Raw genomic sequence first — 11,956 nt, 5'->3', positions numbered from 1 at the left:
TTTACTTTTTTCATCAACTATTCAATGTAACACATAGGATATATATATATATATATATATATAAAATCCAAAAATTTTAACTTCAGATTGTAAGCAAAGTCTTAAAAATCATTAAAAGCCATTCAAAGGCTATTCAAATGGATGTTACAAATTAAAGCCATTAAGGCTAATAAAATGGTCAGATTTGACTTTGTCAAAAGATTAACTTAAGGAATCCCATGATAGCTAGTAAATGGTCATATTCAATTTGTTAAGATTAAATTCAAGCTTATCAATCATCAGTTACAAATATTAAAGAAATATACTCAAAATAATTAGTGTAATAAAAACCCATTAACATAATTTTAAAAGAATGAATCTAGACATCAACTTGAATATTTCTTTTTGAGTTATAAAAATTATTTTTCTAACAATCCCCCACATAACTCAAAAAGAATATTAAGTAATAGAGTAAAATAAAATGTTTCGCTGGGTTTTCCAATGAGCATAGTGCGTCAAATCTGGTGTCTCTTAGACTATGAACCAGACCTAGATAAAATAAGATTAAACTTAAAGAACAATTGGTGATGTCTAAAACTTCTATGAACCAAGAATTCTTTTGTAAGTTAAGTGTCTTATCAATCACATTATACCCTCTCACACTTTGTTGTTTATCGCAGTTTTGCGCTAATAGGCCATGGCGCGCCTGGTTTTCATGAGTGCTCTAAAAATTTCATCACAAATTTCATAGGAGCGGCCTCACTCCACACTCATATAGGTCCATCCATCAAGTGTATTCTGCAGTGCAATACACCACCTACAAAAGGCTATGGATTATTAGATTAAGAGTTTAATAACTCAACCTCACATTCCTTGCAGTCTTGCACTATGTACACATACACCATAGGAAGAGACATAATTTAATGGTGCACATTTGATCAACTAATGACTTGTTATTACCTATATGAACCTACTTCATGGGATCTCCAATCACATAGGTTGGGTTACCATCATTATTGATACATCTCAAATTGGCAAAAGTCTCAACCCCTCGATGTTTTACTTATAAGTCAAAGGATCGGCCAAATCCTCTTTTGACTACACATAATATGTATAAATAATTATCGCTAAGCAATTGCTTTACGACATTATATCTTAAAAAAAAATATGTCTACTCTTCCCATTGAAAGATTTATTTTTTTACAATGGTTATTGCGCTTTGGCAATCACAATTCATCGACATAATTGTTGTCGGTTTAACTCACCAAGAGGTTGCTTAATTAGCCTCAATGCCAGGCAATTTTAATATTATAACGCCCACCAAAAGGTGATCACAAACAACAAGCTAGTTTTTTCTCATCTGAATCAGAGATTCAATATCTTCACTGTATCCTTCTAAAACAGTAAAAAATCCACATAAAGAATACTAACTCATAGTATTTCTCACATAAGGCACAAAATCATCTCAGATAAAATGAAGCTTGACTTCTATACAAGTGCTTTTTGAAATATTTTTCAACACATAAGAACTTATTTTCTTCTTGTATCTTCCATAGTCAAGTACCAAAGTAAAATTTTCTAAAAATGAAAGGAACTTTAACTTCTACAAAAATATCTCAAATCAGTAGGTAACGCGTTATAATTAACGATTTCTTCACCCCAAATGACTAAGAGACCCGAAGCAACATAACTTTTCAGAGCCAGAAATACAACATATTTTTTATCTTCCAACATAATTTTTTGCCACAAAAAATCTCAATTCTGTAAGGCATTATTATAATATCAATAAATAATTTTCTCACATTTTCCCTTCTTAGGATCAGGCTATATACCTCTGGACACCACCATCCCCCACATTTTCGAAAATTTTCAGGTTAAGGAGTTTACCTTATCATAACTCATAAAGAGTTCTACTTTATAAATAACAAGCTAATAATATAGCTTCACCCAATGATTATCACATAGCTTATGCAATTCATTAATTAATTTAAAAGTCATATTCTTCCTTCCATCTATACAATTAGATTTAGAAGAACATAAAAATCTTATCTCATGATTATTTCTAATCACGTCTTGTTCATATATGCCATGATATTATCGGTATTTCATCAAGGAACCAAAAGAAGTAACATATGCCTTTATGAACATGACTCATACTGTATTCCACGCATATTGACTTGCAAAAAACTTTGCTGAGTTTACCCTTCATGATTCTTATTACATTGTTAATCATTGCTGAATTGAATCATCCAATTTATCTTATAGCAAATTCTATTTAACAAGAATGCTATCATAGTAAATTATTTACTTTTTTATGCTCATAGGATCAAAAAGAACCTATACGACTTGGGTATAAAAATCAAGTATATCTTTATTTCTAACACTCCGAATTCAGAACTTAAATTTATTAAAATTGAAGAATTAGTTTAAACCCACTATCTTTGAGCTTTCAAGAACAAGAATCAATCTAACAAAAAATAAAAATATTTCATCACGGGCAAGAGCCTACTATTAAATTCATATAATTTAATCCACAAATAAATTATAATGGGGTATGGATGCTATTAGAAAGCATGAGAAAATATTTCTCGAGAGCTTTTAGCATAAAGTGGATTCTTAAACAAATATACTTTTGTTCCTTTGATTGAATTTGTCACGACCCGAATTGCCCACCATCGGGACCGTGATGGCACCTAACATTGAACCCGCTAGGCAAGCCAACATTATTGATTATTCACCCTTTTTACCTTTATATTTAACAATTCACCAGATTAAAGCAAGTAAACAACAGAATTAGAAGTGCGAAAGAACAAAATTTACCATTTAAGCTAATACCAATATGAATCCATAATAATAAACCACCCAGAACTGGTGTCACAATCTCACGGACTATCTAAGAAAAATACAAATAGGGTTTGAACAAAGAAAATACATGTATGTCTCTGAAATAGAAAAGAACAGAAAAGAAACAAGATAGGAAGGGGACGCCAAGACCTACGGACGCCTGCAGGACTACCTCGGGGCTCCGATGGACTGAAGGCATCAACCCCTAGCCAAGGTCCGTATGCTCCAGTACCGGGATCTGCACAAAAGAGTGCAGAGTGTAGCATCAGTAAAACCGACCCCATGTACTGAGTAAGTGTCGAGCCTAACCTCGGCGAAGTAGTGACGAGGATAGGACACAACAACAACATAACCAGCAGTTAAACAATATCTAACAGAATAACAGTAATAGAAGGTAAACAAAGATTAACGCGAAGGGTCAACATGCGATAGGGGATAACAACATAAGGAAACACGGAGATAACGGAATGAAACGAATAGGCGCCTGAACCAATAGCAACAAGAAATCACAACAAGTAGGCAATGAATGCACGACATCACCCTTCGTGCTTTTACTCTCAATCCTCATTATGCATTCAATAAAGAAAATGTGCACGGCATCACCCTTCGTGCTTTATCGCTCTTCCTCACCAAATGAATATTAGAAATGTGCACGGCATCACCCTTCGTGCTTTATCTCTCTTCCTCACCATATGCATCAATATCAATGTATGTGCACGGCTTCACCCTTCGTGCTTTATCACTCTTTCCTCACCATATGCATAAGTATGAATGTGCACGGCTTCACCCTTCGTGCTTTATCACTCTTTCCTCATCGTGCACACCCTTCGTGCTTTATCACTCTTTCCTCACCCAAACAATAGCAACAATCAATATCCCAGCAAGGGATCAACATTAAGAATAAATACTTCCCGACAAGGGAATCAACAATAAGAATTAAATACGTCCCGACAAAGGAATCAGCTATAACCAATCTTTTTCCAACAATTAACTTCACAATTGAACCCCAACTAGAGCCAATGCTCAAAAATAGACAAATATTACGAAAAATGATCATAAGTCTTACTCAACACGTGTAGCCAACAATTTAGGCCTTTGTAGTACTTATCAAGAATCACAACGATCACAATTTAAGACTCACGGGCATGCTTGACACCAACGTATAGATACTCGTCATCACACCTATACATCATACACTACACTAGCACATAGCAAATAAGGCACAACACCTATTCCCTCAAGCTAAGGTTAGACCAAACACTTACCTCGATTCCACGGTCACAAATCAAGCCTCAGCTATCGCTTTCCCTCCAGAATTCACCTCCAATTCACTTGTATCTAGTCATAATTAGTTTAATAACATCAATAAATGCTAAAGAACTCACACCCCATGCTTAATTATAGTTTTCCAACATTTTCCCCAAAACCCCAAAAATCGACCCCGGACCCGCTTGGTCAAAATTCGAGGTTCGGACCAAAATCCGATTACCCATTCATCCCCGAGCCTGGATATGTAATTAATTTTGGAATCCGACCTCAATTGAGGTCTAAATCCCAAAATTTCAAAATTCCCAATTTCCTCCCAAAAACACCCAAATTCCCATGAAAATCCCTAGATTTTGTGATGAAATCTTGTAAAATGATGATGTAGAGATTGAAAGAAATGAGTTAAAAGTTGTTTACCTATGATTTGGGGAAGAACCTTCCTTTGAAAAATCGCCCAAGAGAGCTTAGGGTTTGAAAGAGTATGAAAAATGAGGAAAATCCCGTCTAAGTTTCAATTTACCCAGGCGCAGTTATCGCATTTGCGATGCCAGGTTCGCAAATGCGAACTCGCAAATGCGGCCAAGGCTTCGCACTTGCGAAGGTTGGCCTGGCCTGATTTCTTCGCAAATGCAAACCATCATTCGCAATTGCGATTACTGTTGGAGTTGCATTTGCGACATGGAGTTTCGCAAATGCGAAGGTACCCCCCTGCCCAGTCATCGCAAATGCGATGGTTATTCGCAAATGCGAGCACGCATTTGCGAGCCAGGCTTCGCAATTGCGAAGCCTGCAGACCTGCAATACACCAGCTGCTGCTCCTAAGTTCAAAACACCCCGCGGCCTATCCAAAACTCACCCGAGCCCTCGGGGCTCCAAAACCAAACATGCACGCAAGTCCAAAAACATCATACGGACTTGCTCGTGCGTTCAAATCATCGAAATAACATCAACAACTATAAATTTAGCATCAAAATCAATGAAATTCTCAAGAACACCTAAAGTTACTATTTTCACAACCGAGGGTCTAATTTATATCAAATCAAGCCTGTTTCCTACCAAATTTCACAGATTAGACTTAAATATTATTTTAGACATGTACCGGGCTCCGGAACCAACATACGGACCCGATACCATCACATTCAAGCATTATTCAATTTCCAAACTTCCTATATTTTTCAGTTAAATAATTTTCTTCAAAAATTCCTCGGTCTAGGGACCTCGGAATTCAATTCCGGGAATACGCCCAAGTTCCATATTTTCTTACGGACCTTCCGGGACTGTCAAATCACGGGTCCGGGTCGGTTTACCCAAAATATTGATCGAAGTCAACTTAAATTTAATTTTTAAAGGCAAAATTAGCATTTTCTCAATTTTTTCACATAAGGGCTTTTCGGATATACGTCCGGACTGCGCACGCAAATCGATGTGAGATAAAAGGAGGTTTTTAAGGCCTCGAAACACAAAATTGACTTTTAAATCAAGTGATGACCTTTTGGGTCATCACAGAATTATATAACTGCACAAATCAACATTTACTTAGGCGCATTTTGTGATGCATTTTGTCTTTCATAATGCGATAGTGTGCAAAATTAAAATAGCAACTTGCCAAGAGTGCATGCCAAAGTAGAACCAGCAACAACGGCATGCGATACCAATATAATAATAATAATATCTATCCACCCGTCATGTATTACTCTCGAGATTCCAGAATCAATGGAGAATGCTTATGTTTCTTCCGCGTTAGCCAATTTGAGTTTTGTTAGAAAACATAAGAATTGATATTTAACAATGTAGAAATATCCTTAAGATTGTTGGAAAATTTTGATGATTATGGAGAATAATAGAATTAGCTTGAGGCGTGTTAAAGACACTGTCCTTAAGGATATTTTGCCCACACCGTAATGGATAAAATTAGCAGTATCCCCTAGGATTCAACAAGCCCTTCTAGTATAAACTAGGAGCAGAAACAACAAAGGTTGAATAAAAGAAAACCTAACACAAAGAAAAAGGAAAAGAAAAGTTTTTTACTTTTTTCATCCACTACTCAAAGTAACACATAGGAAAAAATATATATATATAATCCAAAGATTTTAACTTCAGATTGTAAGCAGCGTTTTAAAAATCATTAAAAGCCATTCAAAGGCTATTCAAATGGATGTTACAAATTAAAGCCATTAAGGCTAATAAAATGCTTTGTCAAAAGATTAACTTAAGAAATCCCATAATAGCTAGTATCATATTCAATTTGTTAAGATTGAATCAAGCTTATCAATCATCAGTTACAAATATTAAAGAAATATATTCAAAATAATTAGTGTAAACAAAACTCATTAAATAATTTTAAAAGAATGAATTTTGACATCAATTTGAATATTTCGTTTTGAGTTATAAAAAATATTTTTTTAATAAAAATAACTTTACTATTGCTCCAAATCACCTATTTTGTATGAATAGTCATGCCAAAAAAGAAAAGAAGAAGAAAATTATAAGATTGAAAAAGTGAGGTGGAAAGAAAAGGAAGTTGGTATTAATTGAAATCTAAGAAGAATCTAGGAAATGGACAGTTTTAAATATGGATGACACCATTCACTTTTTCTTAACTTTAGAAAGTAAAGATAAAAAATATAACTGTTAAAACTGATTACCAACCCCTTCTTTGGAACTAGAATGGACCCCATGTAATTTACCTTTTTTCTTCTTTTTTTCCTTTCACTTTTTTCTCCTAACTTTACTAATCCATGCGTGCAAATTATAGTACTACCATTCATCCTCTCTTAAATTTTTCTAAAAAGTAAAAGTAGGAAGATGTGACTCATCAAAAATTATCTGTTGAGACAGATAGAATTTTTTTCACCAGAATTTCGGGTTCGAGCCTTAGTATAAACAATTTTTGACGTTTCAGAAAAAGGAAATTATCTCTTCCAAGTCCAAATATTAGTTGATTTTGTAAACTAATTTCTTTTTTTTGTCGTTTCAGCAAAGTAAGAAGTTATTTATAACACTAACTTTCAAATATGTATTTCTGTTTCAATTAGTATAATATAAATTAAATTATATGTTTAAGAATAAACTTTAAAATAATTTTGGCAAATATTTTATGATTAAGACTATTAAATATCTCTTCTAAGAGATGTTTAAGAATTTTATAATTCAAATAATATTAATCGAAGTAGAAATAAAGTGGTTATTGTTTCAACGTTACGCTGATACATTTTTTTTGAATGATTAAATATTAATTAAACTATGTTTTTAAAATTTTTTTTTAGTCTTGTGGAGATTAATCCCAAAGCAGTGCATAATGTTTCAGCTATTTTAGTTATTAAATTTTGTTATGTGTTACTGTCTTACAAAGTTCACAAGACATAAATACTTCTACAACTTTACTTAAATTTTTATTATAAGTGCTCGAGTGTTATTTGATATTGTAAAAAAGAATATATGCCTATTTGTTTGGAAAGTACTTTCTTCTAATAACTAATTTAGTAAAACTTTTACTAACTATATAATCTCAATTGGGAATTATATTCCTGTGATGATTTCATATCGCTAGCCACAGTTGTTTGGTTCCGAACAAGGATTCTAGAATAAATAATACCATAATATTGATATAACATTTATATCAATTTATAGCTAATATCAATAATCAAATTTCGAGATAGTATCCTAATCCAAGTAATCAAAAGACCCAATTTACGTTCTTTTCAAGACTTTTTAGACCGACTTTACCTAATTGAAAACATTATTCGGACACTTTAATTCCAGGATATCCCTAACTTGGAAATTTGACTTTTTTCTCCCTTTGTTTTTGTTTACCCTAAAAACGGATAACAATTGAACTTATACTGTGGTTTTAAGGACACGTGATATACTGAAAGAAATGCAATACTGATATTCAAATTGAATAAAAATAAAGCAAGCCAAATGAGATGTTTATCTTTGATCCTCGAGCTAGGTCACCCTCAAATCAAACAAGTAATTCAATGGAAAGTATGAACAGAGTAATAAAGTATTGAGAGCTTAAGAAGATGATATATTGATTTATGTAACGTGAATGTGATGTGTATTACAAATGATCAGACTCCCTTTATATAGTAAGGGAATCCTACCTTTGGTACAATTCTAAATACAATAAGAAATCCCATGATTGGCTAATTAATCGGCCTCTTCTTGATACGTGCCGAGATTTCCGCCGTGACCCTCGCCCGGTTGTGGATATTTTGATTTTTCGTTATTTGGCTCGGTAAGCTTTCCTCGATCTTGCTCGATCTCTATCCTGCCCAGCTCCGATCTTAGCCGACCTCGATCTCGATCGGTCTCTGAGTCTCGAGCTCGGTAGACTAACTTTGCGCCGTGATCCGATATAACATAGGGTCGAACCTTGACCTGCCTCGTTCTAGGTCAAGCCCGATTTCGACCGTATACAGATAGTCCCCTCGTTTATCGGAGAGAAGGTGACGGGAAACGATATGATCTTTTCCAATCCCATCTCGATGGGTCATGATGTAAGCGACAAGCCCGACAATGATGTCATTAAAAAGTGGGTACTGAAACGTCCCGTTGGTTCGAATATCGAGGCATTAAATGCCTGTCAGTTGTTGTCGGCCACTACCAGTTCTGAACCGTCGTCTTAAACCTATAAATGTATCTTTCTTCTTTTGCCTAAACTTTACTTTCAAATTTTCTTTGCCTTAATCTCCAAAATCCTTTGCCTACCTAAAAGCTCCGAGCTTTCATATCTTTGGTGTTTCTTTGCCTCTTTCATCACAAAATACCAAGCGTTTATCCTTACCTTTCATTCTTCTTCACTCGCAAAAGTAAAATGGCTAAGACTTCAAAAACTGTTCTGCAAAAGGAAGCTGCTTCCTCGTCCCGGCCGGTCGGCGAGCAACCAACGACGGAGCCATGCCCTCAAGAGTTCGTTCCCGGAGGGTCGTCCTTGACTCTAACTTCAAGGTTGAAAAGACCCCCTCGGTTGCGGGTTTCGATGTGAGCCAATGTTGAGGTACATATGTACGATCACCAGTGATTTCCTCGACCAAGTTAAAGAGGACTGCAACTAGGTTGACAAGCACGTGGTGGTGCCCTCGCCCGAGGAGTCAATCACTACCCATGTGGAAGGGTTTATAAGTGTTTACACTTACCCTTTCACATTGGGTCCTTTGGACCCGGTCATTGTAGACTTCTGCAAGAAGTACGACGTGACCCTCGGTCAGATTCACCCCTTTTTCTGGAGGATAGTGATATTGCTCCACTTCTTTGTGAGCCAAGTCGATGGGCTTCCCTTTACCCTCGATCACCTCGTATGCCTATATAGCCCCCGACTCTATCAAGGGGGACTAATAAAGCTTCAACGTCGGGCCTCTAAGGCACCTTTCTTGAGCATAGATGAGGACAAGGACTGGGGCTGGATGGGCCGATTTGTCCGAGTGAAGACCTCGGACTTGATCCCGGCCGAGAGTATGCCATTTCTGGAGAAATGGAATATGAGACGTAAGTATAACTCCGTCTTTAATTTCTGCTTATTGTCTTCATTTTTTCATCCTTTCTTATCGTCGTTTTACTTGGTGCAGCCGTTGCCTGGATGTCGGGTGCGATTCCCCAACTCGAGAACTGTGTCAGGAGCCTAATATCAAAATCGACACATACTGAGCGCGCATGGCGTGATTTGGCGTATGGTCAATGGGAGGCCCGAAACCATGGTAAATTTTCGTTTTCCTCTATGACTCGACAATTTTGACCATTGTTCAAATTTTTTCTCGTTATTACTCGTCTTTCTTTTGCAGGTCTTGGGAAGGACGTGCCAATGAGGCCCCCATCTGGCGATGAAGAAAACCTTCCCCAACCATCTGGTCCGAAGCAGAAGAAATAGTGGAAGAGGCGAGGGGCTCCGAGTTCCACGAAGTTGGATGACGAGAAACCCAAAAAGAGGCGAACCCGTAAGGGAAATGTCATCCCTCTAACAATGGACTCAGTCCGTCGGCAACTATATGAGCCTGAAGAGGATGAAGAAGAAACCGGGCTAGTGGACCGATTGCGGGCCGGCGTTGATGCTAAAAAAATCTCCGAGCCGGCGGGAGTTGAGACTTCTCCGCCTCGATTCGGTGAGCTAGAGGGGGAAGCCTCGGCCGAAGTCCCTGAGCCAGAAAGAGCCGAAATCGCTTCTCCTCGAGGTGAGAAGGTTATCAAGGAGGCGGCAGATGCTGATGTAAAAACCACGTCTGAGGCCCCCCAAGATGAAGGCGATGCCTCAAAAGATTTACTTGGGGCGATAGAGATTGGCGATTCCCCTTCATTGCCTTCATTCTCCGATTCAACGATCAAGGATGCTTAGGCGCTGGAAACTTGCCACAGGGAAGGGGTCTATGGGGCCGAAGACCCTTTCCGTGGTTACTTTGTAGGAGCGGAAGACGTCACCGGTCTGGGTGACTTGGAAGTACCGAGGAAGGGCTCGAATGAAGCCTCCTCGAGTTTTAAATTGACAGACCAGTTCCCGACCCCCAGCATCGATCACGGGCGTAAACGATCAATCGTCATCTCGGTCTCGGAGGATGATCAGGTTCTCTCTACCCCGTAGGAGTGGCTAGCTACCTCTAATGCTTGGTCACCGAAGAAGACCAAGCCAAAATGGATGAGGTGGAAACACCTTGTCTATTCAACGAGACTCAACAAGCTCTGAACCGGGTAATCCCAAATCTCCATGCCGATGTCAATTTTCATATTTAGATTTTTCTCCCTTTATATAACTTTCTTTTCTATTTTTGTCGGATTCCTTACTTCATCATGAGGCTTTCCTCTGATTCCGGGGGGAGCTGATATGAGGCTGAGGTTCGAGAGCCTACTGAGGGAAAGGATGCCTTCAAGCTTCTCAGCGAGCAAAGAGAAGGGGAAGCTAAAGGCCTCCGCACTGAACTGGAAATGGCTCAGAAAGACCATGCTGAACTGGTCGAGTAGGTAAGAAGAATATTTGAAGTTAGTGACAGCGATTCGGGCTGGTATCTAATGGTTACAACCCGCAGGTTCAACAAAAGCTTGACGTAATCAGGCAACTCCGTGAAGAGGCTGATGCACTAAAAATCGAGGCCGAAGGCTGGAGGGAGAAAATGGACCGCCTGGTCTCAGAGAAGGAGACTTCTCGGGACCAACTGGCCTCGGCTGAAAACCAGATCCGAGGTATGAAAGAGGAAATCTTGGTGCAGGCCAAGAAAGTCGAGGAGGTCCAGTCCCAGTTGGGTTCAGCAGTTTCTGATAGGAAGAATCTAGTCGCGGAGCTCGAAGCAGCCAAATCTGAAGTCAAGGCAGCCAAGGTCGATGCTGATGCAGTGGTGGCTATTTACCAGGCCAACGTCGAAGCCGCTTCAATTTCGAGCAAAAAAGGTTGCTGAAGCCGCTCAAGTTCGAGCAGAGAAAGTCGCCGAGCACGCCAAATGTCAATATCGAAGGGAGACCCTCGAGAAAATCCATGCTCGGGGCTTTGATCTCACAACCGAGATTGAGAGTGCTAAGGAGCTCGAAGATGAAGCCTGGATATTAGCTTACCCCAACGATGACGACGACTCTGGGAGCTTGAGCGAATCCGAAAGTAGAGAAGACCCCGAAGGCGGAGATACCTCTCCCGGAGACGACCAGGCCACTCAGGATTTTAGATAGTTTTTTGAATTTCTGTTGAGGTCAGTCCGGCCTTTGTAAAGAATTTCCATCGGGCCGTGTTGCCCTTGTAAGAAGTTTTTGATGAATATATGAAGCTTTTTCCCTTCCATCATCTGAGTCTGTCGTCTTTTTAATTTATTCAAAGGTCAGAATGCCTTAGCATAAATTTATAATGTTTCCATAAAATGGCGTTGCATTCAAAGGTCCAAGATCGAGATAA

At 38.2% G+C, this 11,956-nt stretch overlaps 1 protein-coding gene across 1 annotated transcript; it reads left to right on the top strand.

Moving 5' to 3' along the window:
- The first annotated feature begins 10,713 nt into the window (after positions 1–10,713).
- On the top strand, positions 10,714–11,736 carry LOC109214980 (tropomyosin-1-like). Its single transcript, XM_019378962.1, has 4 exons — positions 10,714–10,770; positions 10,909–11,031; positions 11,106–11,393; positions 11,440–11,736. The coding sequence occupies exons 1-4, from the start codon at positions 10,714–10,716 to the stop codon at positions 11,734–11,736; spliced, it is 765 nt and encodes a 254-aa protein (XP_019234507.1).
- The last annotated feature ends 220 nt before the right edge of the window (positions 11,737–11,956 follow it).

This window comes from Nicotiana attenuata, unplaced genomic scaffold (genome assembly GCF_001879085.1).
Source record: "Nicotiana attenuata strain UT unplaced genomic scaffold, NIATTr2, whole genome shotgun sequence".
In the NCBI taxonomy this organism is placed as follows: domain Eukaryota; kingdom Viridiplantae; phylum Streptophyta; class Magnoliopsida; order Solanales; family Solanaceae; genus Nicotiana; species Nicotiana attenuata.
Note: the sequence above shows the minus strand (reverse complement) of the source record. Positions and strands in the feature narration are given on the sequence as shown.

Excerpts from the sequence above, each read along its gene's own strand:
- LOC109214980 (XM_019378962.1), top strand. The coding sequence starts at position 10,714 with ATGGATGAGGTGGAAACACCTTGTCTATTCAACGAGACTCAACAAGCT. Across the intron at positions 11,032-11,105 it reads AGAAAGACCATGCTGAACTG|GTTCAACAAAAGCTTGACGT; the intron begins GTCGAGTAGGTA and ends TACAACCCGCAG. Across the intron at positions 11,394-11,439 it reads CTGAAGTCAAGGCAGCCAAG|CCGCTTCAATTTCGAGCAAA; the intron begins GTCGATGCTGAT and ends CCAACGTCGAAG.